At 27.2% G+C, this 25,087-nt stretch overlaps 2 protein-coding genes across 15 annotated transcripts in view; one reads left to right on the top strand and one right to left on the bottom strand.

Annotated features, from left to right (window-relative positions):
- Positions 1-16,344, top strand: part of LOC122507208 (protein dead ringer-like) — a 225,923-nt gene extending 209,579 nt beyond the window's left edge. For 4 of the 5 annotated variants that reach the window (XM_043619815.1, XM_043619813.1, XM_043619814.1 and 1 more), the window contains 4 exons: positions 3,076-3,410; positions 11,238-11,580; positions 11,760-11,959; positions 13,322-16,344. In XM_043619815.1, the coding sequence (XP_043475750.1) occupies positions 3,076-3,410; positions 11,238-11,580; positions 11,760-11,959; positions 13,322-13,473 (1,030 nt within the window). In that variant the 3' untranslated portion in view covers positions 13,474-16,344. The remainder of the gene's footprint in view (positions 1-3,075; positions 3,411-11,237; positions 11,581-11,759; positions 11,960-13,321) is intronic. The other variant, XM_043619816.1, reaches the window with a different exon arrangement.
- Positions 16,345-18,874: 2,530 nt separating this feature from the next.
- LOC122507117 (serine/threonine-protein kinase Doa) overlaps positions 18,875-25,087 on the bottom strand; it is a 47,762-nt gene continuing 41,549 nt past the window's right edge. For all 10 annotated transcript variants that reach the window (XM_043619666.1, XM_043619667.1, XM_043619671.1 and 7 more), the window contains 7 exons: positions 23,570-23,636; positions 23,063-23,176; positions 22,782-22,872; positions 22,368-22,538; positions 22,095-22,224; positions 21,428-21,678; positions 18,875-20,404 (listed from right to left, as the gene is read on the bottom strand). In XM_043619666.1, coding sequence (XP_043475601.1) covers positions 20,192-20,404; positions 21,428-21,678; positions 22,095-22,224; positions 22,368-22,538; positions 22,782-22,872; positions 23,063-23,176; positions 23,570-23,636 — 1,037 coding nt within the window. In that variant the 3' untranslated portion in view covers positions 18,875-20,191. The remainder of the gene's footprint in view (positions 20,405-21,427; positions 21,679-22,094; positions 22,225-22,367; positions 22,539-22,781; positions 22,873-23,062; positions 23,177-23,569; positions 23,637-25,087) is intronic.

Here is a 25,087-nt window from a genome sequence, read left to right as displayed (position 1 = left end):
TTTTCTTCTCTAATAAATTATTCACTAAAATTGTAAATGATAGTTGAAAAAAAACAAATTGTAAAAATGTGACAAAACTTTTCACTATCAAAAATCTTCGACTATCAAAAAATTGTCATTTTTTGATAGTGGAAGATTTTTAATAGTGAAAAGTTTTTGATGGTGGAAATTTTTTGATAGTGGAATTTTATTGACAGTGGAACTTTTTTGAGACTGAAACTATTTTTATAGAAAAAAGGTTTTTGATAGTGAAACTTTTTTGAGACTGAAACTATTTTGAAAGCAAAAAGGTTTTTGATAGTGAAACTTTTTTGAGATTGAAACTATTTTGATAGCAAAATGATTTTTGATAGTGAAACTTTTTTGAGACTGAAACTATTTTGATAGCAAAAATATTTTTGATTTTGAGACGAAAATATTAAAGAAAATAAAAATAAACACTTTTGATACTGAAAATATACGTTTTTAATGAAAAAAAAATTACAATCCGCCGACGAAAAAAAATAAATTACATTCATTCTGATTCGTGGAAATTTCATTTTTCAAGAAAATCATTTAGATTACATATTTTAAAAGTAAATATATGCAGAACAATCACTATTTTTTTCCATCAGGGAAATCAATATTAGAAAATAGGGCTTATTTTATTTTGTTGAATGCATTTAACAGTTTGCTCTGTAGTAGAGAAGAGAAAAATTGTCCTTTTTTTTGTATATGTCTCTCTCTCCCTCTCTCTCTTTCTCTCAATTTTTTTCCTTCTTTTTTAGAAAATTTCTTCTGAAAAGAAATAATAGCAAGGTAGTGTGGGAAATAAATGTTTATCTATATACCGGTTCATATGGACAAATGGATGGTCGAAGGCGCGTACGAGCTTTTTTTCAGTATAGTTTCGCCTGCAGTCTGGCAGACAATCGTAAAAACCGAACGATCCCTGAGCGAATTATAGGTTTTGGTATTGTATATGGCGCGTGTACATGTATACGAGAAAGGCGTCTTTCTCTCTCTCTCTCTCTTCTTTTCTCTCTTCACTCAAAATCGATATACCACGTCAAAATAAATAATATTTACGAATTATCCCTCTTTGTCGGGGTGAAAGGAGAGGCAAAAAGGCAATTTCGAAAACCATCGACTCAGAGGTTTGCCTGATGCTCGTCAATTTTTAGTTTCACCCGCGCAAATACTCACAAATCACTCTCAGGAATAAAGAAAATTTCCTCTCTTGATAAATTTATCGAAAAAAATGTTGATTTCATCTAAATTCATTTGTGCAAGAATTGAAATTTTGTTGTAACTAGCGGTACTCCATTTCTTAAATAATCAAATTCTTCACAAGAATTCAATTATTTTTAATACAATTTTAATAAAATTTCTCGAAAGAATACAATTATCTTTAAAAAAATATTAATTAAATTCAATTATTTTCAAGAATTTTAATATAAATTCAATTATTTTCAACAATTTTGATGAAATTAAAATTTCTTTTAAAAAAATCATTATTTTCATAATTTTTAATCAAATTTCTTTAAAAAAATTCAATTATTTTCAAAAATTCAGATAAAATTCTTCGAAACAATTCAATTATTTATATAAATTGTAAAATTCTTGGCAAGAATTCAATTATTTTTGTAAATAAGAAAATTCAATTATTATTATTATTTTCAAGATAATTTTAATAAAATTCTTTGTAAATTTCAATTATTTTCAAAATTTTCAAATAAAAATATTTAAACTAATTACATTATGTTTATGAAATTTAATGAAATTTTTCCGAAAAAAATGTAATTATTAAAAAAAAACTCTATTAAAATTGTTTAATAGAATTTAATTTTCTATGAATAATTTTAATATAATTTAATAGGAAAATTTGTTAATTATAATTAATAATACACAGTATTATTTTAAAACCTTTATTTTAAATTATTTTCAATACAATTTTAATTACATGTTCTCGAAAGAATTCAATTCTTGAAGAAAATGTTGATGAAATTCTTAAAATGAATTCAATTATTCATTTTCAAATTTTTTTATAAATACTTTAGAAGAATTCATTGATTTTCATTACAACGACAATTTAATTATTTCTGAAAATAATGTAATTCTTGATTAGAATTTTATTAAATCGTTTTTAAATAATTGAATCCCTGCGAAGAATTTATTATTTTTGAAATAATTGTATTTTGTGGAAATTTTAAAAAATAAGTGAATTTTGGAGAAGAATTTTACAAAAATTATATTTAAAATAATTGAATTCCTCTAAAAAATTTACTATTTATTGATATTGAATTCTTTAGAAGAAATTTTAAAAAAAGTTTAAAAATAATTAAATTTTCCCTGGAATTTAATTAAAATTGCATTTAAAATAATTTAATTCCAACGAAAATTTAATTATTTTTAAAAAATAATTTAATTCTGGAATTGGATTTTATTAAAAGTTTTTCAAATAATTGAACTCGTGTGAAAAATTCAATTATTTTTTTTAAGTAATTAAACTTTCTCGAAGAATTTTTACAAGATTTAAAAAAATAATTGAAATTTTAGATGAAATCAATTGAAATAATTGTATTTTGAAAATAAGGGAAGTCCTGATAAGAATTTAATTAATTATATAAAAATAATTTAATTTTTTACGAAGATTTTTATTATTTATAAATTGACTTAAGAATTTTATTACAATTATTGCAAATAATTAAATTCTTCATAAAATTCAATTATTTTCAAATTTTTTCATAATCACTTTACAAGAATTTAATTAGGATTATCGGAATACAACGATTATTAATATAGATTTTTAGATTTCAAATATTTATTTGGTTTTTGTTTTAGGAATTTTTTTATGTTACGATTCGTTTTTATTACTATTTTATTTATTACAATTTGTTTCTTATTACTCGTACAAATAAAAATACTAAATTTTCTGGAACACAGAAAAATACTAAATTTAATGGAAATTAGAAAAAGATAAAAATATACCAAGTTTTACGGAAAATGGAAAAATAATAAACTTTGTAAAAAACAGAAAACTAGGTACAAAGTTTGATTGGAAAATTTAAAAAAAAAATTTTTTTTTGCTTGCAGATACATGAAATACCTGTATCCATACGAATGCGACAGGAGGCACTTGTCAACGCCAGCAGAATTACAGGCGGCAATCGATGGAAATCGAAGGGAGGGACGACGGAGCAGTTATGGAGCATACGGTGGTGCAGGTGAGACCCTGGTACAGAGGAATCCTCACACACCAAATTCATTGGCCCTTCATCCACAAATGTCACCCTTGTCACTTGTCACAGCGGTGACAGGTCAACATCACGGGCCACAATCTTTGGTTAATGGAAGCGGTGTTCATACACCCCTATCACATCCTCATCATCCACAGCATCCACAAGGAACAATGGGACAACCTAATGCCGGTGAGCCAATATATTTATTGGTACCTGGTTTATCAATAATGATTTAATATTATTAAATCTCAACCCCCCAAACCCCCCACACGCCCTATTTCGCCTTTCATTTTTTTTCTGGGGTCGAAAAACATAATCAGAAAGGATTTCTTCAGTTTCGAGAAATTTTTTTCTGAAATTGCACATTTTTTTTTTCTTCTTGATGCTTTTTTTTCCTAATGTTTTATTAATGTGATGCAAAACTGAAAATCTAGGGAAATAATTTCTTTATTTATTTATTCTATTAAAAGTATGAAAATTTTATTTGATTCGAATAAATTTTATTTTTTGCAAATAAATTTCATTTTGTTCAAATTTTAATTTGTAAATTTTTATTTGTGTTCACAAAATTTTTATTTGAAACAAATATATAATTTAGTAAATTCTGTGACAAATGTACTTTTGTTTGACTCCAAAAATATCAAATTTCATTCAATATTTATTAAAATAAATATTTTATTCGACTTTTGTTTGACCAAATTTCCTTTGGTATTTATCAAAATAATATTTTTTTGAGTCGAAGAAAAGTATATTTTTTTACGCAGCCTACTTTTATTTGTTTCGAATAAAAATTTTGTTTTGCATGAATAATAATTTTTTTTGAACCAAATGGAATTTATTTGAAAACAAATAAAATTTATTGAAATCAAATAAAATTTATAAGAAGCAAATAAATAATTATAGTAGGCTCGGAGTAAAATATTTTTTTTCCGGGTGTATTTTGCCAAAAATAGAGAACATTGGGGAATAGTATTTTATTTTTATTACATTTTATTAATTATTAATTAATTAATTCATAAATTAATTAATTTTTGAATGTGTAAATGAAAGAAATTTTGTAAAGTAGATAAAAATATTTACTAAAACTGAAATTTTTATTATAAGATGATATTCATTTATTTCAAAAAGTTTACATTTTAATATAAAAATATATAATTAAGTTAGAAAGTGTTAAGTATTCACAATTCCCGCCCTAACGTTATAATTTAAGTTCCTCACTAAAGAGGGCATCTTTATATTTTTCTACACACTCACTTTTGTTTTCTGTCTATTCGCTTACATAAAAGTTGCCTATTATGTTTCGCGTCGCTTTTAATCAATCTCAATAAAGTTTATAAAGTGCTAAAATAAAGTTTCTGATCCCATAAAATGTTTTGACTTGTCACTAATAACCTGCGTACTCGAACAGGTTATGGGCCCAGGTCCGGAATCGCGCAAATAAACCGCAAATTCTCTCGAAACGGTAGAGCGTCCTCGAACGCTTCGGTCGACGCCATTTTTCGTAGTTCACACACGCACGTACGCTATATCTCACGATGGCTGGTGCGAATGCTTTCGGTTTAGCGCGAATTGAGCTTTTAACCAAGCTCAATTATGATACATGGCGGATTCAAATAGAAGCTCTTTTAGTTCGAGATGATACCTGGTCTTATGTCAACGGAGATACTCCTCGACCAATTTTACAAGGTGAAGGTGACCAATTAGCCGCCGCACAAGCTGCCCTCGACCAATGGAACATACAAGACCGGAAACCAAAAAGCGATCTGATTCTCGCTATCAGTCCATCGCAACTTCGTCATATTCGGAACTGTAACACTTCGAAGGAAATATGGGATAAGTTAAAATCTGTTTACGCGTCAGAGGGACCAATGAGAAAAGCGAATCTCCTCGAAAAATTATTGTCTCTCAGAATGCAAGAAAACACAGACATTCGCGATCACTTGTCTGAGTTCATGGACACAGTTGACAAACTTAATAGTATGGAAATTGAAATTAATGGCGATTTACTTTCGATTATGTTGCTTCACAGTTTGCCCAGCAATTTTAATAACTTTAGTTGTGCCATCAAATCACGCGATAAATTACCCGATGTAGAGTCGTTGATTATTAAAATTATCGAAGAGAGTGAAAGTAAAGCTCATAAAAGTGATTCCGATTCTAGTGCCATGTTCTCCAAACATCGATTTCCCAAAAATAAACCATCGAATCAAAGTGACAGTGCAAACAGTGAAAATCCGAATTCAAATAAAAATATACAGTGCGGATATTGTAAGAAAAAGGGACATTTTACGAAAAATTGTTTTAAAAAGAAAAATAAAAATCGAAATAATAATGACGCGAATAATGTTTTTCTTACAAACGAAATTAATTCCGCCTCGGTATCTGTGTATAATGTGACTGATAAAGAAAAGTGGTGTCTCGATAGTGGATGCACAACGCATCTGTGCAATGACTCAAAAGGTCTCACTAATTTGTGCGAAGTAAATTCTAGTGTGCGATTAGCCAGCAATGCGACGGCACCTGTCATTGCTAAGGGCGATGTAGACATTATTACTTCCGACGGAAAAATCGACAGTGTTATTACTCTTCAAAATACACTTCACGTGCCGGATCTACGCACAAATTTAGTGTCGATTGCTAAAATTGTAGATAAAGATCATCAAGTGATATTTTCGAAAACAAGTGCTATAGTACAGGACGCAAATGGTGTAACAAAAATGGTTGCTGATCGACAAGGTGACTTATTTTTTCTCCGTGAAGGAAATAATAGTGCGTGTATTTCTACCAGTTCCGCGACGTGTAATACAATGATTTGGCATCAGCGTCTTGGACATTTAAATTTTAAGGACATGTCGACTATGTTACGTAATAAATCTGTTGATGGATTAACATTCAATTTGGAAGAAAAACTTCCTCCGTGTGATGAGTGTGCTATCGCGAAATTAACCAGACTTCCCTTTCCAAAACGTTTAGAAAGATCCCCAGAAATACTTGGAATAATACATTCTGACCTCTGCGGCCCGATGAGGCAAGAATCCTTCGGCGGAGCTCGTTACATTTTAACGTTTACGGACGATCATAGTCGCTGGACTGAAATTTATTTCTTGAAAAGCAAATCCGAAGTTCCCTCCAAATTTCTGGAATTTAAAAACTATATCGAAAATCAAACTGGTAAGAAAATTAAAAGTCTTCAAAGTGACAACGGCACCGAATATTGCAACTCGAGAATGGACGATATTTTGAGAAAAGCAGGGATACAGCGCCGACTATCAACAACACATACACCTCAACAGAACGGTATTTCAGAGAGGAAAAATAGAACTCTTTTGGAGGCAGCTCGTTGTTTATTGTCAGATTCGAAACTTTCCACTCGTTTTTGGGCTGAAGCAGTTTCAGCAGCAAACCATGTACGCAATCGGTGTGTGACAATGATCTTGGGAAAACAAACTCCTTTCGAAGTTATTTTTGGTCGACGTCCAAAGGTCAACTACCTAAGAAGATTCGGCTCGAAGGTGTTCATTTTGAATAAATCTCCTACCAAGGATAAATTTGCGCCAAGGGGAATCGAGGGTGTCTTCGTAGGATACGCCGAAAACTCCAAAGCTTACAGGATCTGGGTTTCTTCTGAGAAGAGAATTCATGTCACACGAGATGTTAAATTCGTTAACGAAACTGATCTTAATTATTCAACTCGAAATTCTACTGATAAATTTGACAATTTTTCTCAAGTTTCAGACTCTGATGCAGATACTAACAAGTACGTCGATTTCGAGCTCCTTGCACCTCTTGATGTCCAGAATCAACCAGAGATCCCGATTGCTGCCATTGATAATGAAGAGCATCAACCTCCAAACATTCCGAATGAGCCTTTAGAAATCCGGAATAATGCTGGTGATCAATTACGAAGAGGACCTGGTCGTCCTAGTAAAGAACGAACTGGAGCAGTGGGTCGTCCTAAGAAGAAATATAATCTTGTTCCTGTGGAAGAACAAATTGCGCCGGCAGAACGAATTATACCAGAAGGACCTCCTCGTGATGACTCAAGTTCGAGTGAAGAAGAATTTTTTGGATGGGATAATGATAATGAAGTTATGTTTGCAAGCGAAGTTCCATTTCATCAAGCTCTTTCTGGACCAGACAAGGACGAGTGGCGGAATTCCATTTACCTGGAAACTAAAAATCTTGTACTGAATGATACATTCGAAATTGTATCAAAACCATCCGATGCCAAGGTCATCAAGTGTCGTACAGTTTTATGCAACAAATTTGATGCCGATGGAAACATAAGTCGCAGAAAGGCCCGCACCGTTGCAAAGGGATTCACTCAACAGTTTGGTGTTGACTTTTTCGAGACTTTTTCACCTGTGGCTCGTCTTGGATCTTTTCGACTACTTATGGCTATTGCTGCGCAGGAAAATTTTAGGATCACTCAATTGGATATCGAAACCGCGTATCTCAATGGAAAAGTAGATGCAGATATTTACATCGAAAAACCGGAACTTCTGCAAGAAATGCTGTCGAGAATGATAAACGAAGAAAAGGGTCCTATCCTTCAAGAACGGGCGAGAACATTAATTCGAAATTTAGATAAACCGAACGCCGTCTGTAAACTCAAAAAGGCCTTATATGGGCTTCGACAAGCTGGCCGCCAATGGCACACCGAATTGGACCGAGTGCTTCGAAGTATTGACTTGTTCCCAACTGATTCCGATCCTTGCATTTATGTTGATAAAGAAAAGAAAATTTTCATGCTAATTTATGTGGATGATTTTCTCATTCTTACGAATGATCGTCAAAAGGAAAACCATGTCAAGAAAACACTCGGAAAATATTTCAAGGTCAAGGATTTGGGCGAGGCTAAATTTTGCCTCGGCATTGAAATTAAACGTAGCGAAAATCGTGTCTCCATTTCACAGCAGGGATACATCAAGGAAATTCTCAAAAGATTTGGAATGGAAAATTGTAAACCGATTTCAACTCCACTTGCTCTTGGCCGCAAATTTACCAAACCTTTGAAAACCGAGGACACCAGTTTGCCTTATCGCGAAATCGTCGGAGCGCTGATGTATGTTGCTCAAGGAACACGTCCTGATATAGCGCATGCAGTTAGCGTTTTGGCACAGTTTAATTCATCTTACGAGAACCAACACTGGCAGGCTGCAAAAAGGGTCCTACGTTACCTCCAAGGGACTTTAGACTACGAGTTAGTCTACCAGAAGGACAATTTACCTCTCCAAGGATTCGCAGACGCAGATTGGGGTAACTGTTCCATCGACAGGCGCTCTTTCACCGGTAACATCTTCAAGCTCTGTGGAGGAGCAATCTCCTGGCAATCTCGCAAGCAAAGGACAGTTGCCTTGTCTTCGACAGAGGCAGAATACATGTCGCTTTCGGATGCTGCCAAAGAAGGTGTCTTTTTAGTCAAATTTCTCAAGGAACTGAACTTCAAAAATTTGACAAATCTTGTCATTTTTAATGATAACCAAAGTGCTGGTCGATTGGCGGAAAACCCAATTCACCATTCCAGGACCAAACATATTGACATCCGTCATCATTTTATTCGACGAGTTCTATCTGACGGATTGTTGAAGATCGAGTACTTACCAACAAGTGAGATGGTGGCGGATGTGCTCACAAAAGGACTTTCGCAAAGTTTACATCAAAAATGTGTTCGTGATCTTGGACTTAAAATTTGAACATTTATTTTTGTTTTCTCGGGCATAAATTGAGGGGGGGTGTTAAGTATTCACAATTCCCGCCCTAACGTTATAATTTAAGTTCCTCACTAAAGAGGGCATCTTTATATTTTTCTACACACTCACTTTTGTTTTCTGTCTATTCGCTTACATAAAAGTTGCCTATTATGTTTCGCGTCGCTTTTAATCAATCTCAATAAAGTTTATAAAGTGCTAAAATAAAGTTTCTGATCCCATAAAATGTTTTGACTTGTCACTAATAACCTGCGTACTCGAACAGAAAGAAATATTCAATATTTATTCAAATAAAAATCCAATTTGTAGAAAAAATGAAAAAAAAATTTGGTTCATTTGGACATTTTACAATTTTAGGAACTTTATGATTGAAATAAATTTTCTAATGCTAATTTTAAATAATTTTATATTTTCTCTTTATTTATTATACGGAAAAACTGTAGAATAATTTTTACTGTTAAAGTTAAGAGCTTTAATTAATTTTTTCCCAAGAAAAAATTGATAGAATTTCTATTAAAATTTTCTAGTTATAATTTCAATTTTTATTTTTATTTAATTTTTTGAAGAAATAATTTAAAATTCTTTTGATTTGAACAAAATTTCAAATATTCTTTGAATATTGCATTTTTAAGCAATAATTTTGAAATTATTTTAAACTCTTGCGAAGTAAAAGAAATATAAGTAATCATACAAATAATAATAAATTTTTAAAAAGTAAAAAAATATGTAAATAATCATAAAAGTAAAATTAAATTTTAAAAAAGTAAAAAAATAAATTAAATGAATAAGTAATTCCTGTTATAAAATTGAAATCTTCACTAATTTTTTTTTGTTGATAAAAATTTTAGAAATTTTTGCTAAATGTGATAAAAATAAGATTTTCGTTGGTCTGGTTATTTATTGGCAAAATACAAAATTTTGTATAACATTAAAAAAAACTCATGGAAAAAAAATCGTTTATAGACTTCAGGAATAGTTAGAATTTCTTGCTTTTTTGCAATTTTTGGATGATTTGCAAATTTTGAAATTAGCTTCCTTATCAATTTCTAATTCGATTTTTTTTCTTTTTTACTATTTTTCCGTTATAAAAATATCATTATTAGGGATATTTCCTATTTTTTGTCGTTTTAGAATTCAAAACTTGAGAAAAGAAGTTTACAAACTTCTTAATTTCTCAAGAAAGTTGTCGAAAATTATTTCTTATTTCGATTAGTTCGGCTTTGAAAATTAGTTAAAAATCCTTTATTTTTGTATTTTTTGATAAATGAAGCGCGAAATAAAATATTTCTATTATTCGTTATTTTTGAAAACAGTTTTTTTTTCTTCGATCTACTATTTCTCGGAGAGAGAGAGATGATTTTTAATGGACGAAATTCTAAACTAGTTTTGAGATTTTCTCATTTCTTGAAATTATGAATGATTTATATCCAGTTTCTTCTTCATTTCCATAATGATGATGATGATGGTAATAGTAATAATGTTAACTGCCACTGAAAATGTGAAAAGCAACAGAGAATTAAATATTGGTGTAGGGTGTGTAGAGACAAACATTGTCTGGAAGAAATGATCTCAGAGGGAAACTGGGTTTATTTTAAATCGGTAGTTAGGAAATTTTTGGTAAGGGCCTCCCCAGAGATGATGATGATGCGAAGAATGAAGGAGGCGTAATTGATTGTACGATCCTCTGGAAGACAGGCGTTAACGGATGACTCTCGCTAACGAGCATTCCAATTCCTCTCTCCTTTCCACCAAAAGAGAGAAAAAAAAATAAAACCTCCCTCACCAACGTGTTTCCTCCACTTTGTGTGACGTTAATATTTCCCATTCCTTGATTTAAAAATCCATTGGCATTTCCTTTTCATGACCTTTTTCATGTCTCTTCATTTCCTTTGCACACAATTTTCAATTCTCCTTTTCCTCGGAGACAAAATTTCCTCTTCATTTTGACTTAATTTGCATGTTTTTTTTTTTTGTACCGAATTATATTTTTAATAATAACGAATTTTTAGTATTTTGAAAATAAATTTGAAGGAATTTTATGTTCACGATCTTTGATCGAATTACATTTTTAATAATTAGGAGCTTTTAGTTTTTTTTAAAAATAAATGTTAATGAATTTTATTTGCACGATTTATAATAATTAAGAGCTTTTAGTTTATTTAAAAAATAAATGTTAATGAATTTTATTTGCACAATTTTTAATAGGAGCTTTTAGTTTTTTAAAAAATAAATTATGATGAATTATATTTAAAAGAAATTTTTTTTTTTATCGAATTACGTTTTTAATAATTATGAAAATTTACAGTTCCAGGATTGGTACCACCAGAATTGGAAGCTAGAATGTTTGAGTACATAAAGCATTTGAATAAAGAGCTTATGAACAAGGAATTGAAAAACGCCAGTTCTGGAGATCAAATGATGATGCATCGACAAGGCAGCGCATCGCCGCCAACATCGACATCACCACGTGACGGCGGTTTTTCCGCATTGGAAATGTCACGATTAACAATGTGGAATTTGTATAATAACAATTCCATTTATCCTGGCGTTGGTCATCATCCACCTTACTCACCACAGCAGGCACATTCACCTGCGCCTCCAGCTTCCAGTCCTGAACCTCAGAGGGAAGCTCTGGATCTTGGTCTCAGGTAAATGTCTAATCTATTTTCTTTTTTATTTACTAAATGTTCCGAGTTTTTTATTCAAATGAAAAATACAAAAATTTAGAAATAGAGACAAAATAAATTGGTTTTGATATAAATTTTTAATCAGTATCTTGTTTATTTTTCGATTATAAAATTAATAGTGATTTTTGAATATTTTTTAGGTCATCACCATTGTCTTCATCCCCACAAAGACAAAGTCCCCCTTCGTCAAGTGGAAGTATTCAAGTAAAAAATGAACAGGACTTAATTGCCAGAGCTGCAGTTGCTGCCAGTAAAAGGCTCAGGCTAGAAGACGAAGTTCCCGAAGAGAAGGAAACTTTATTATCTAATCCACGCACCAATATAACAATCTCCAATAGAGGTTTGTATTTTTATTTATTTTATTTTTGGTTCTGTTTTAGTTTTTCTATTAATTTTGTTTTATTTTATTTTTGTTTTTTTATTGTTTTAGTTTATTAATTCGACTAGCAAATGTTACGCGAGCGGAACGTTCTATTTCATTTATTATTAAGCAAATTAAGCAAATAATTTAATATAATTCTTCGGAAGAATTCAATTATTTTCATAAATAATAACATTTTTCGGAAAAATTCAGTTATTTTTAAAAATAATAAAATTTTTTGCAAAAATCCAATTTATTATTTTCCATACAATCTTAATTAAATTTCTCCAAAGAATTTAAATTTTCATTAAAACAATTATATTATTTTTCACAAATTTTAATAAAAATCTTTGCAAAATTTCAATTATTTTCATAAATAATAACATTTTCCAAAAGATTTCAATTATTTTCGAAATTCTTCCTAAAACTTAAATTATTTTCATAAAAAATAAAATTCTTTTCAAGATTTCAATTATTTCCTTAAATAATAAAATTCTTCGGAGAATTTCAATTATTTTCAAAAATTTGAAACAAATTCTTATCAAGAATTCATTTTTTTTTCATAAATAATTGAATTCTTTATAGAAATTCAATTATTTTCAAAAATTTGAAACAAATTCTGGTCAAGAAATCCTATCGAAGTAAAATTTATTGCAAAAATTCAATTATTTTCTATAAATAATAAAATTCTTCGGTAGATTACAATTATTTTCAAAAATTTTAATAAAATTCTTTCTAAAAATTCAATTATCTTCATAAAAAATAAATATCTTTTGAAGATTTTAATTAATTTCTTAAATAATAAAATTCTTCGGAGGATTTTAACTATTTTGAAAACAATTTTAATAAACTTGAAAAATCAAATATTTCATTATAATTATTAACAGACACGATTATTTTAAAAAGTTAAAAAAATTCTTTGTTTAATTCAATTATTTTCAAAAATGTTAAATTAAAATTATTCAAAAAACTACATTATTTAACAGAAAACACAAAGAAATTCATCAAAAGGATTCAATTATTTACAAAAAGCAAAAACTCTTATAAAATTCTTTAACAGAATTTAATTTTTTATAAATAATTTTAATAAAATTTTAATAGTAAAATTATTAATAACAATTATTAAGAAAATCGATTATATTCAATAAATTTAAGAAATTTTTTGAAAGAATTCAATTATTGTCAAAACTTTTAATAGAATCTATTCTTCGAAAGAATTTAAAATTATTTTCTATTTTTTAATATAATACTGGAATATAACGATTATTAAATATAGATTTTCTTTTTGGCCCTAAAATTTTTATATTCACCTAACAAATTTTCTGTTTTTTTTTCTTGCAGGCGATGGTCGTAACGGAGACAATTCTCTCGTTGTTAGTATAGAATTGAATGGAACCATGTATCAAGGTGTATTATTTGCACAATCCGCAAGTAAGGACCTCACGACTCCAACCAGCAACAGTGCAAAGACACCTCGTACTATTGTCTCGTGAAGAGGTATAAAATTTCATTTTCTGAAAAATCTCCGAGATTTAGTTTAACAAAAAAAAAAAGAAAAAAAAATCTTTGCTCGTTCAAATCCAGAACGAAGCAGTCTCATTTAATTAACGTTTTCCATTTTCTAAAAAAGAGTATGTTGACAAGTATTTTTTTTTCTTTTTTTTTAAACATATTTAAAAAGAAAAAAATCTCGTTTAGTGTATTAAAGTATTTAATATTTGTTTATTTGACACGTTTAAATTTATTAAGGACAAACCTTATCGTAAAATTTGTATATTTTTCAAATTGTTTTGCAATTTTCCTCTTGAAGATTGTAAAACACTTTTTTTTTTGTTAAGTATTTTTTTCAAGGAAATATCAAAAAGAAAGAATTATTGAAATTCTTTGAAAAATTAATTTAAATTTTAACTTTTTTTTTTATTCAAGGGAACTTGAAGTTTTTTTTTTAAATTATAAATTTGAAAGACTGCTACGCTCTGAATAAATTGAATGGATGATGGGTGATAAACAAATATGTATGTTTTGCGTGCAATTAACAGATTTTATTTAAAAAAAAAAGAAAAAAAAAGTAAATCTCATGCCTCGCGCTTCTTTTTAAATGTATAACCAAAAAATTGTTTTTCACTCAGTATTACAGAAAAAAAAATTGATTACAAATTTTACAGTGAAATTCGTAATACTGATGTTAAAGAAAACAAGGATGTTTAGTGGACCTTGTTAATTAATTAATTTTGTGTAAATTTTACAATGGCTGTTTAATCTGGTCCTTTTTAAAAAGCAAAAAAATAGATTGTCGCGAAATTTATTGTTTTTATTGGAAGCGCCTGGCTAGAGTTAGTATTATAGAAAAAAAAGGAAAATGGCTGAGAAAATTTATTTCTTGGCGAAAAACACAGTCGAATGTTTTTTTTCTAATTTCTTTCTCTTCACTAAATCAAAACGACTTAATTTATTTATTATCCTCGATTCCTAGACTCGCGTTCGCGTCTTGCGAGTTTTTTTTTTGTTTTTTACTCGCTATACGAGAGAAATCTCACACTCTTCTCGTCGATTTTATATAATATAGCATTTTTTTATTTTATTCTTGTGTAAATGATTATTTTTTAAAACCATCTACGACCGTAATAGTGATGAAAAACTATATAACTTCTCGTTGTCATTATTATCTGTTAAGTTTGTAAATATAGCGAGCGAGAGATCTGACGTAAAAGTATATATATAAATAATTAAAAATATGTATAAATGTTTAGAATCGCTTTTTATTATTGAAAAAAAAATTTTCGAGACTTTTATCAATGTTCCGCTTCTGTAGAATTTTTTTTTATATATATAAATAAATATATATATATAATATTTCGAGTGTCTCGATACCCGCTTTTCTTTAATGAAAACGCGGTTTGCCAGTAAATAAAAAAAATAAAATATATGGAAATTAAAAAATAAAATATATTTCGAGACAATTGTAGAGAAAATGTTGCAAATCGTTTGTAAGACGTTCATATAATTATTTTCGTTGTCGAAATTTGTAATTTAAAAATTGTACTATTGTTGTTTATTCGTATTTTTTAATTTTTCGTATTTTTTAAAAGCGTCAATTTGTAATAAAAGAAAAATTTTCTACGAGAATTGTAATGTTTGTAAATTAAATTAATTTATTGTAAATGAACGTCTGAAAAAATTCGCAACACTTAAAGTAAAGAAAAAAAAACTATATAATCTAAATATAAAGTATGTGCGAAATCTTAAATTATGTTTAGGAATCTTATGCAATATTATAGACAAATTATTTGTATATTATTTGCGTACATTTTTTTTTACTTCTACTGCATAAATATTCTTGATAAAATCTTAAATTGTTCTTTAAAAAAACACATCTATGGAATAAATCTGATTTTTATTGATTTGTGCAGTTTAGGAAAAAGAATTGTAAAAAAAAATGTTTACAAGTTCTCTTTTATCGAATAGAAAAAAAATGTACGTTTATTTGTCTTTATCTGATTTTAATTAATTTTAAAAGAAATATGAAAACGAAAGAGAAAACGAGCGGTGGAATGGAAAAATATTTTGTTCATAGATCGAAGTTTAGCCAAAAAGACTGTTACATAGGACGAATATTACTCTAGCGACTATATAATTCTTACGACGATTAATTATTAGAAAAAATATCATCATGATCATTATTAGAATTAATCTTAGAAATAAAAAAAAATGCGGCTTACTGCTACGTTACGTAATTTTAAAAGAAAAAAAAGCATAAAAAATTACATGGAAAACATTTTTAAAAAATTTTTGTAAATTCTAAATTCTTGAAGTATTTAAATTTTAAAAAAATGTAATTATTCACTTTTTTAACGAAAGTTTTTATTTATTTTATAAGATTGTTTTTTTTATGATGAGCATAATATTTGGTAGAATTTTTTTTCCTTTTTTTTAAGAATTGGTAGTAAAGAAATTTGTGGTTTTTCATTAATTTTTTTTGTTATTAATTCCGATGATGATGGCTCGCTTTGTGACAATGCAAAATGCTCGTTTTTTGTATTATTGTCATGTTCAATTGTGATTTAGCGAGAAGCTCGTTAGGCATTTGTTAAATAATTAGGGCCACCCATTTGCATAAGTGATTTTTCTCTTTAAAATACATTTCATTTTTAATATGTAATAAAATAAAAGTAAAAAAAAAAAATAATAGCACTACACGTACACGCATAATAATCAATGTTGTATATATTACTATTATTATCGTTTGAAGGAGAAACAAAACACTGATGACATTTATCTACCATAAACTTCTGTAGCAGCTTAGTTACTTGTAAATCTATGTAAACGTGACCCACGATTATGAATAAAAAAAACATTACTTTTAACTGAAGTGCATTTTATTTTCAAAAAAATCAATTGTTTAAAGGGAAAAAAAGTCTTTGCTAATTGCAAATTAAATTAAATTAAACTCAAGGTTGTAACGCTTTTGCTCTTTTTTAATTCCCTGAGTTTTCCAGGTTTTCCAGGTTAAAAAACGAAATTTTTTCAGGTTTTTAAAATACATTTATATTTTACCAAATTAAATAACTCCTTGATTTTCAAACTTTTCCTTGATTTCAAGACAAAACTTTAACTTTTTCCCTGACTCTAAAGAACTTTATTTTGAAATAAATATTTAATCATTATTATTATTTCATAGAAATTAAGATTTTCAAAAATTTTTAATTCAATAAATAAAACTTACTACTCTGTCACTGTAACTTTTTCAAAAATTATTTTCATTATTTCGGTTATTCATTTCTAGACTTTTCAACTAAACTTCTTCTATAAGTCAATTTTTTAAAATAATTTTTGAAAAAGAACATTGAGAATTTTCAAATCATTTTGTTTACAATTTAATTTTACGAAATGTTGATTATTCTGACATTCTTCAATTAAATATATTAGAAATTAAAAACTTCAAATAATTAAAAAAATATTTCATTCAACTTTTTGAAAAAAACTAATTCTACAGAATTCTTAATTAAAAGTGTATGAAAAGTACAAATTCTCATAGATTTTAAATCAATATTTATTAGAAAATTCTACAAGAATTCAATTATTCAAATAGAAAAACAAATATTTTATTAAATAATTGAATGTTTCTTAAAATTCAACTTTTATAGAGAATTTTATCAACAAATTTTTAAATAATTGAATTCTCTTAACAAATTTTAATAACATTTGTAAGAATAATTTTATTTTTCGAGAAATTTAATGAAAATTGTATTAAAAATAATTGAAATTCTGCCAAGATTTTTATAAAAATTTTTGAAAATAATTGAATTTCGGAGAAAAATTTTATTATTTAATAAAATAATTGAATTCTTGAGACGAATTTTATTTTTTATGAAGATAATTGAATTCTTGCGAAGAATTTTATTAAAATTTTTAAAAATAATTGAAATTCTCCGAAGAATTTTATTATTTATTTTAATTCTGTAAAGAATTCAATTATTTATGAAAAAATTTGAATTCTTGATAAGAATTTGTTTCAAATTTTTTTTAAATAATTGAAATTCTCCGAAGAATTTTATTATTAATGAAAATAATTGAAATCTTCAAAAGAATTTTTTTATGAAGATAATTGAATTCTTGCGAAGAATTGAAATAAATTTTTGAAAATAATTAAAATCCTTCAAAGAATTTTATTATTTAAGAAAATAATTAAAATCTTCAAAAGAATTTAATTTTTTATGAAGATAATTTAATTATTAGAAAAAATTTTATTAAACTTTTTGAAAATAATTGAAATTCTCTGAAGAATTTTATTATTTAAGAAAATAATTGATATTTTCCGAAGAATTTTATTATTTAATAAAATAATTGAATTCTTGGGACGAATTTTATTATTTAAAAAAATAATTGAATTCTTGAGACGAATTTTATGAAAATTTCTTTTTAAATAATTAAATTCTTTTGTGATATTTTATTGAAATAGTAAACATTGAAAATAATCGAATTTTGACAAATTTTTGAAAATAATTAAATTTCTACGAAGAATTTTATTAAAATTATTTTAAAAGAAATTGAATTGTTACAAAGAATTTCATTAAAATTTTTGAAAATAATTGAAAGTCTGCGATGAGTTTCATTATTTATGAAAATTATTGAATCCCTGTAGAAAATGTTATTATTTATGAAAATAATTTGTAAATAATTGAATTCCTGGGGAATTTTTATTATTTATAAAAATAATGATGTGTTTGCGTAGAATTTTATTAAAATATTTTTTAACTAATTGAATTCTTTTGAGAATTTTTATTAAAGTAGTAGATATTAAAAATCATTAAATTGAGGAAAGTTTTTGAAAATAATTGAATTTCTTAGAAGAATTTTACTACTTTTGAAAATAATTGAATTTTTGCAATCATTTGTATTTGCTTCAAAATTCAATTTGTTTTAGTGTTTTTAACTAAAATTCTTCTATAAATCCATGATTTTTAATAATCAGTTAAATATATATTAAAAAATGTAACTAATTTCAGACGAATTTTAGTTATTAAAATTTTTTTCATTGAAAAGTGAAATTTTACAAAATTTCGAATAAAACCTTTCGAAGTTTATCTATTTATAAAAATTGTAAACGCAACTCTTTTAAAATTGACTTAATTCTGAAATATTTAAGTAAAATTAGATTTCAAAAATAAACACAATAACTTTAGTAAACAACAATTTTCCAGGATTTCGATAAAAATTTCCTGACTTTTCCAGGTTTCCAGATTGTGTGGCAACCCTGAAATTTTCAAGATTTTAGTAGATGAGTGCAAAACCTAAAAAATAATTTCTTTTCAACCAAAATAGTTTTTTTTTCAATTAGTCTCCTTTATTTTCATTTTTAATTATTAATTACAAACACTTGAAGGACGTGTGATGTACAAAATTAATCTGAATATATTTGATATTCAATTACGATAAAAGTACATTTTTTTAATCAAGTTTAAAATACAATTTGTGATCTCGTGAAATTTTGCGGCAAAATTATTTACAACAATTTTCACATTTAAGAATTCTTTTGTGTACTATTTTCAAAAAATTCTATTTCTATATTATTGAAATGAGAAAAATTCTCGCTTAGGGACAAAACATTTTCTAAGATTCCTATTTTTTTTCCTAATGTGATTGTAAACGCGGAGAGAAAGGAAATAAATAAAAATAAAGGAGAAATATCGTACATTACAACTTGACAAACTACTTAAACATGACGTAGCGAATAGGTACAATTTTACCCAAGTCGTATTTACAAGACAAAAGTTTACATTTGTTTATTTATCACGATGAGCACACGATTGTTCATCGAAATTGGTTTTTCCGATAATCTTTAAAAAATTAAATTTTTCTCTTCTTTCTGTGTAAGAAATTTCATATTTCTTTATGGCCGATGATTATTTGTCGAGACAAAAAAAAATAATAAAGAAATAAAAAAAAAGGAATTTGTTACGAAAAAAATTTCGTTATCATTGGCAAGTTACTTTTTTGTACAAAAAAAAAAAATTAACAAAAAACACTCAAGTGCTCGCTGTTTTTTTTAAACGATTATCATTCGATTCTCTTTTTAACTAAGACTTTCTAAAATTAGTTTATTATCCTATACAAAATTTTTGTTTTTATCCAATCCGGCGTTCAAGTTTAAATTCGCAAACTCAACGACCGGCTTTCTTTCAACATACAAATTATCACGTACTCTTTTTTTTTTGTTTTGTTTTGTTTCTTTTTTTTTCACTGACACTCACTCTCAATCTCATTTTCTCTAAACCTCCCTCGTTGTAACGTCGTAATAAAATTACAAGATAAAATGTACAGAGTAGCGTTTATAAAATATTTCACTATCAAAATAGTGGGACGCGGTTTCACTTTACCGAGCAGACACTCTGATTTTCAATTTCTACAATTTCGAATTTTTCTTTACTTTTCAAGTTTGACTAAACAAAATCAATTAATAAAAAAATCATAAGAGAATTTGATTATTTTTCAAAGGTATAGACAAAAGAAAAAAGAAAAATAATTTTCTTACCTTAACAATGTAAATAAAAAGAAAACAGAAGCACCTCTAAAAAGGCGTCATCGAATTCTATAGTTGAATGACTTGTATGATCGAACGATACTATTGATGAAATTATTTAGTCGAGAAAATAATAATAAATTCTTCTTGGGAGTATCTGCTTGGTATGGAGGTCGGTCCCTGTCCTAGCTTCATCGAGAAAGCGAGTGAGACCGTTCGTACGTCTGCTGTGAATCACCAGCAGCTCTCAAGTCTGTCAATTTTTGCGACGCTGGTAGTGCATCAAAAAATGGATGATTCAATGAATCCTTTAGGGTTATTCTTTGAGAGGGATCGTAGATCAACATTTGTTGTATCAAGTCGAAAAGTTGTCTGTGATCGTCCTCTTCCGATAATATGTAGCGCTGAAAAATAAAACAATTATTCTATAAAAAATTGTTCAAAAAAAAAAAAAAAATTATCTAAATTTACTCTAAATTTATTTCTTTATTATAAAATAATGATTTTATCACACATTAGTTTTATGAGAATTAAAATTTTCAAAGACTTCAATTTAAAAATCTATTGAAATTAAATTATTTCTCAAAATTTATACTATAGGTAACGCTTCTAATATTCAATTATCATTTAAAATTTTAACTGAAATTGAATTTTAAATTCAATTCTGGTCAGAAAGTTTTAAGAGAATTCAATTATTTAAATACGGAAACAAATAATTGAATAAACAATTGATTATTTCTTAAAATTGAATTCCTTTAAAGAATTTTATCAACAAATTTTACAAATAATTCTTCTAAAAATTTTAATAAAATTTTAAACAATAATTGTATATTTCGAGGAATTTATTTTAAATTGTATTAAAAATTATTCAAGTTCTACAAAGAATTTTATTATTTATGAAAATAATATTGAACTATTGCAACGAAATTCATCAACTTTTCTAAAAATAATTGAATTTCTTTGAAGAGTTCTATCCAAATTTTTGAAAATAATTGAATTTAATCAATTAATTAATTTAATTTAATTTAATTTAATTAATTTGATTTTATTATTAATGATAATTGAATTCTTGAAACGAATTTTATTATTTATGAAAATAATTGAAATTTTGCAACGAATTTTATTAACTTTTATTAAAATAATTGAATTTCTGTGAAGAATTTTACTATTTGTGAAAATAATTGAATTCTTGCAAAGAATTTTATTAAAATTTTTTCAAACGTATTTAATTACAATTTTGTATTAAAAATATATGAATTCTTATAATTATACAAATTTTATTAAAATCCTTAAAAAATAATCGACTTTTTTTCGAAGGATTTTATAAAATTTTTTTTATCTAATTAATTTCTCTTAAGAAAATTTATGAAAATTTTAAATTAATGTATTTCCCTAAAAAATAATATTTCTTGAAATAAAAAACTCACGTGCAAAGGTTTGCAATTATCCCTGACGTATCTACCAGCAGAACTCTTGTCGTCCCACTTCAATTTTCCGTGATAAAAATATTTGGTCTTAGTTTTGCGAGCCATTGTGTATGGAATTAGTCCAAGAATTCGTTCCATCATTGCCAGATGCTCGCGATTGTCGTGAGTTTGGAATAAAGTAATACCCAGGTACAATTCAAAGAGAATACAACCAATGGACCACACGTCGCACGGTTGAGTCCATCCCAATTCTGTGGAAACAATAAATTTTAAAAACGATTCGTAAATACTTAAAACAAAATTCTACTTTCTAAATTCAATTCAATTTATTCAATTTCAAATTTAATCAAATCCAATTTTATTCCTTTTATTTTATTACTTAATTTATTCATGAAATTAGAATATTAGAAAATACAATTCTGTTTTCTAGTTTTCTAATTTTATTCATTGTCGCTACTTTAAATTATATTTTTATCAAGTAATCAATCAATTAATATTTTTAATTAAATATATAAATTGACATTTTTAATTAATTTCTACTTTAAGTTAAATTTTTATTTAGAATTAAATTAAAATTAAATTAAAATAAAGTATTAAATTTTAATGTATAATTAAACTGAAGTTTTATTTAGTTTTTTTTTTTGAAGTTATTGAACTGAAGAATTACCTAAAATAACTTCTGGTGCTCTGTAATGCCTTGTACTGACAATTGTACTGTGATGTTCGTGATCGAAAGTAGCGCTGCCAAAGTCAATGAGTTTGATGTCTGTCCTCTTCACACGTCGAACTTCTTTTCGCTAAAATTCAACAACAATATTAATTATTATTACTTATTTAATTTATTCATTTATTTATTTTTCAATTTCAAATACAAAAACCGAAAAGAAAGAAATAAACAAAAATTGGAAAATTTATTACCAAAAATATCACAAAAACGTACCTTTTTACCATTACTGATTACTTCACAATCAGAGTCAACGAAAAGAATATTTTCTGGCTTGAGATCCGTGTGCGTCAGTTTATTGTCATGAAGAAACTTGACGGAGTAACAAAGTTGGTACCCTATGTGCCTCACCTGCTCCAATGGATAGGGTTGATAATTATTATTTCTCTGCAAAAGAAAAAAGCAAATTTATTTGAATTTTCTACCAAAAAAGTGGTATTTAGTTACAACATCCGAAAGAAAAGTCGGAAAACTCCCATTTTATCAAAAGAAGTCGAAAAATGTCGCAGTTTTTTAAAACAGTCGGAAAAATAGCCAAAAAGGTAAAATATTCTCTAAAAAAAAATTACTCTAATTTCAAAGGTATTTGTAAACGAAAGAAAATTTTTAAAAGAAAAATTTCAAACTCACCAAAAAATCAAAGACACTGAGACCAAGCATTTCAAAGGCAATGCACATGTGACCACGATAATTGAACCAATCCAACATCTTGACGCACAAGCTGAAAAATAGAAAATGTCAATGAGTAAAAAAAAGACTGAAATAAAAAGCAAAAAAGAGAGACAGAGAGAGATAGAAAAAAATGGAGAGCTCGCATAGCATCTTAAAAGCGTTTGAACGTCGAGCCATAAATTTTTCAAATTCGTCGGCTGCGCGCTCCTTTGGACTCTCTTGTTGATTTAAATACTAACTGTTGACCCTCTGGATCTTTCGACGAGATCTTCTCCAACGCGTTGATCTCCAGTTTAGCAGCCTCTCGATATTTTTCCACATTCTTGATTATTTTCAGCGCCATCACATGATCCCTGTGAAAAAAAAGAAGAGAAAAAAACCATTTATTAATAAAAATTCAATTATGTAAATAAAAAAAAAATTTTTTTCCCCCAGTATCTCCTTACCCCAAAAAAAGACAAATTCCAAAAAGGGATAAATTAAGAAATGAATTTATTAAAAAAAAATCGACGAGAAAAATATTTAATTCCTGATGCGCGCGTCGAAACAAAGTGCAAGGTTATCCTATTATTGTGACTAGTGCTTAAGTTATGACAGTCTAGCTATTTTTGATTTCGGGTCGAGAAAATAGAGAGATAGAGAAAGCTGCATTGCATTTTCTGTAAATTCAAATTTCAAAACAGATCTTTCATTTTTCTTTTTTATTATAATATACATACGTGAATTTAAATGGTGCTTGAACTTACATTAACATGTCGACAACCTTGACAACTTTTCCAAAAGTACCCTCTCCAAGGGTGGCGAGTACCTTATCTGTAATATAAAATATTCTATAAGTATCAGATAAAAATGTGCCTCACATCGAGGGAGTTTCTTTAAATTTACTTCTTTTTCTCAGTGAGCCAAAAAAACAGATAAAAAATGAAACGAAAAAAAAATTCCTCTAACGTGCAAAAGTTATCTAAAAAAAAATTTCAAGAAGCTCCCATTTCAATGCTCGGCAAGTGTAAAACGATTAAAATTAAGAGTAAAAGTGACTCGTTCAGTTTTTCATCTCGGATCTTGGGAAAATTCTCATTTTTTATTTTCCTTTTTCCTAAAGAGAAAATCTAGAATTATTTCCCTCGATTCTTCGAAAAATTTCGCAAAAATAATAAATATTGTCCAGAACGAGTCTAAAACGAGTAAAAAATACGCAAATGAAAATTAATTTAATTACAAATCAATCGAATGAATTTTGAAAAATTGTAATTTTAATTTTAATTGTAATTGTAACAAAAAAGTTTATAATTTTAATTTTAATTGTAATTGAAACCAAAAAGTTGGTATTTTTAATTTTAATTATAACAAAAAAATCGTAATTTTAATTGTAATTGTAATTGCAACAAAAAAGTTCGAAATTTTAATTTTAATTGTAATTGTAACAAAAAAAATCCTATTTTTAATTGTAACAAAAAAAAATTCGTAATTTTAATTTTAATTCTAACAAAAACCTCGTAATTTGAATTACAATTGAAAGAAAAAAAAATTCGTACTTTGTAAAAACAGAATTTGCCGCTAAATCCAAGATGAATTTCCAAACTCTTTGAGGGAATTTTGTCGTTTCTTTTTTAAAAAATCTTGTCAATCCTAATACACGAATCAATGCGACACGCAAGGCAACATTGGCTCTGTCTCACATTAATCAAACTTAATTACTACAATGAGAGAAAAAAAAGAAAAAAAAAACCAATAATAATGCAAAAAAAAATCGAGGAATCCAGAGCAAATGCATTTTTCGTGTGGACAAATAAAACGCCATTCCGAAGAGGGTAATCGGCAAGAAATTATTTATTTTCAAAATTAATATATTCATTAAAATTCGCTAGTCGATAACCCAGCTCGAGATGACGTTAATTTCTTTTAATCATCAAAACTATTCTCCAGTTTTGTTTTTTTTTCTATTTTTTTTTTTTTTTTTTTTTTTTTTGCTTTTAATTCGAAGATCGCGGTGTATGGAAAATTGTCACCATCTGAAAAAAGGGATTACGTGTCACTAGAGAAATAGAGAGAAAGAGAGAGCGCGATATACATTATTCCTGAATAATGAAAAAAGTAAATTTAGTCAAGTGATTCGTTGTGATTTACAACAAAGAATATCGAGACTGCATGATAATCGCGCGGGGAGGCAATTTTTTGTTTGTGTGTTGGGTTATCGTGTCGCAGTACAAGGACTACAGACTTGTAATAAAAAGAAACAAAAATTAAAAAACAATATGAAAAAT

Source organism: Leptopilina heterotoma, unplaced genomic scaffold, assembly GCF_015476425.1.
Source record: "Leptopilina heterotoma isolate Lh14 unplaced genomic scaffold, ASM1547642v1 Lhet_45, whole genome shotgun sequence".
In the NCBI taxonomy this organism is placed as follows: Eukaryota; Metazoa; Arthropoda; class Insecta; order Hymenoptera; family Figitidae; genus Leptopilina; species Leptopilina heterotoma.
This window is presented reverse-complemented; position numbering and strand designations above follow the sequence as displayed.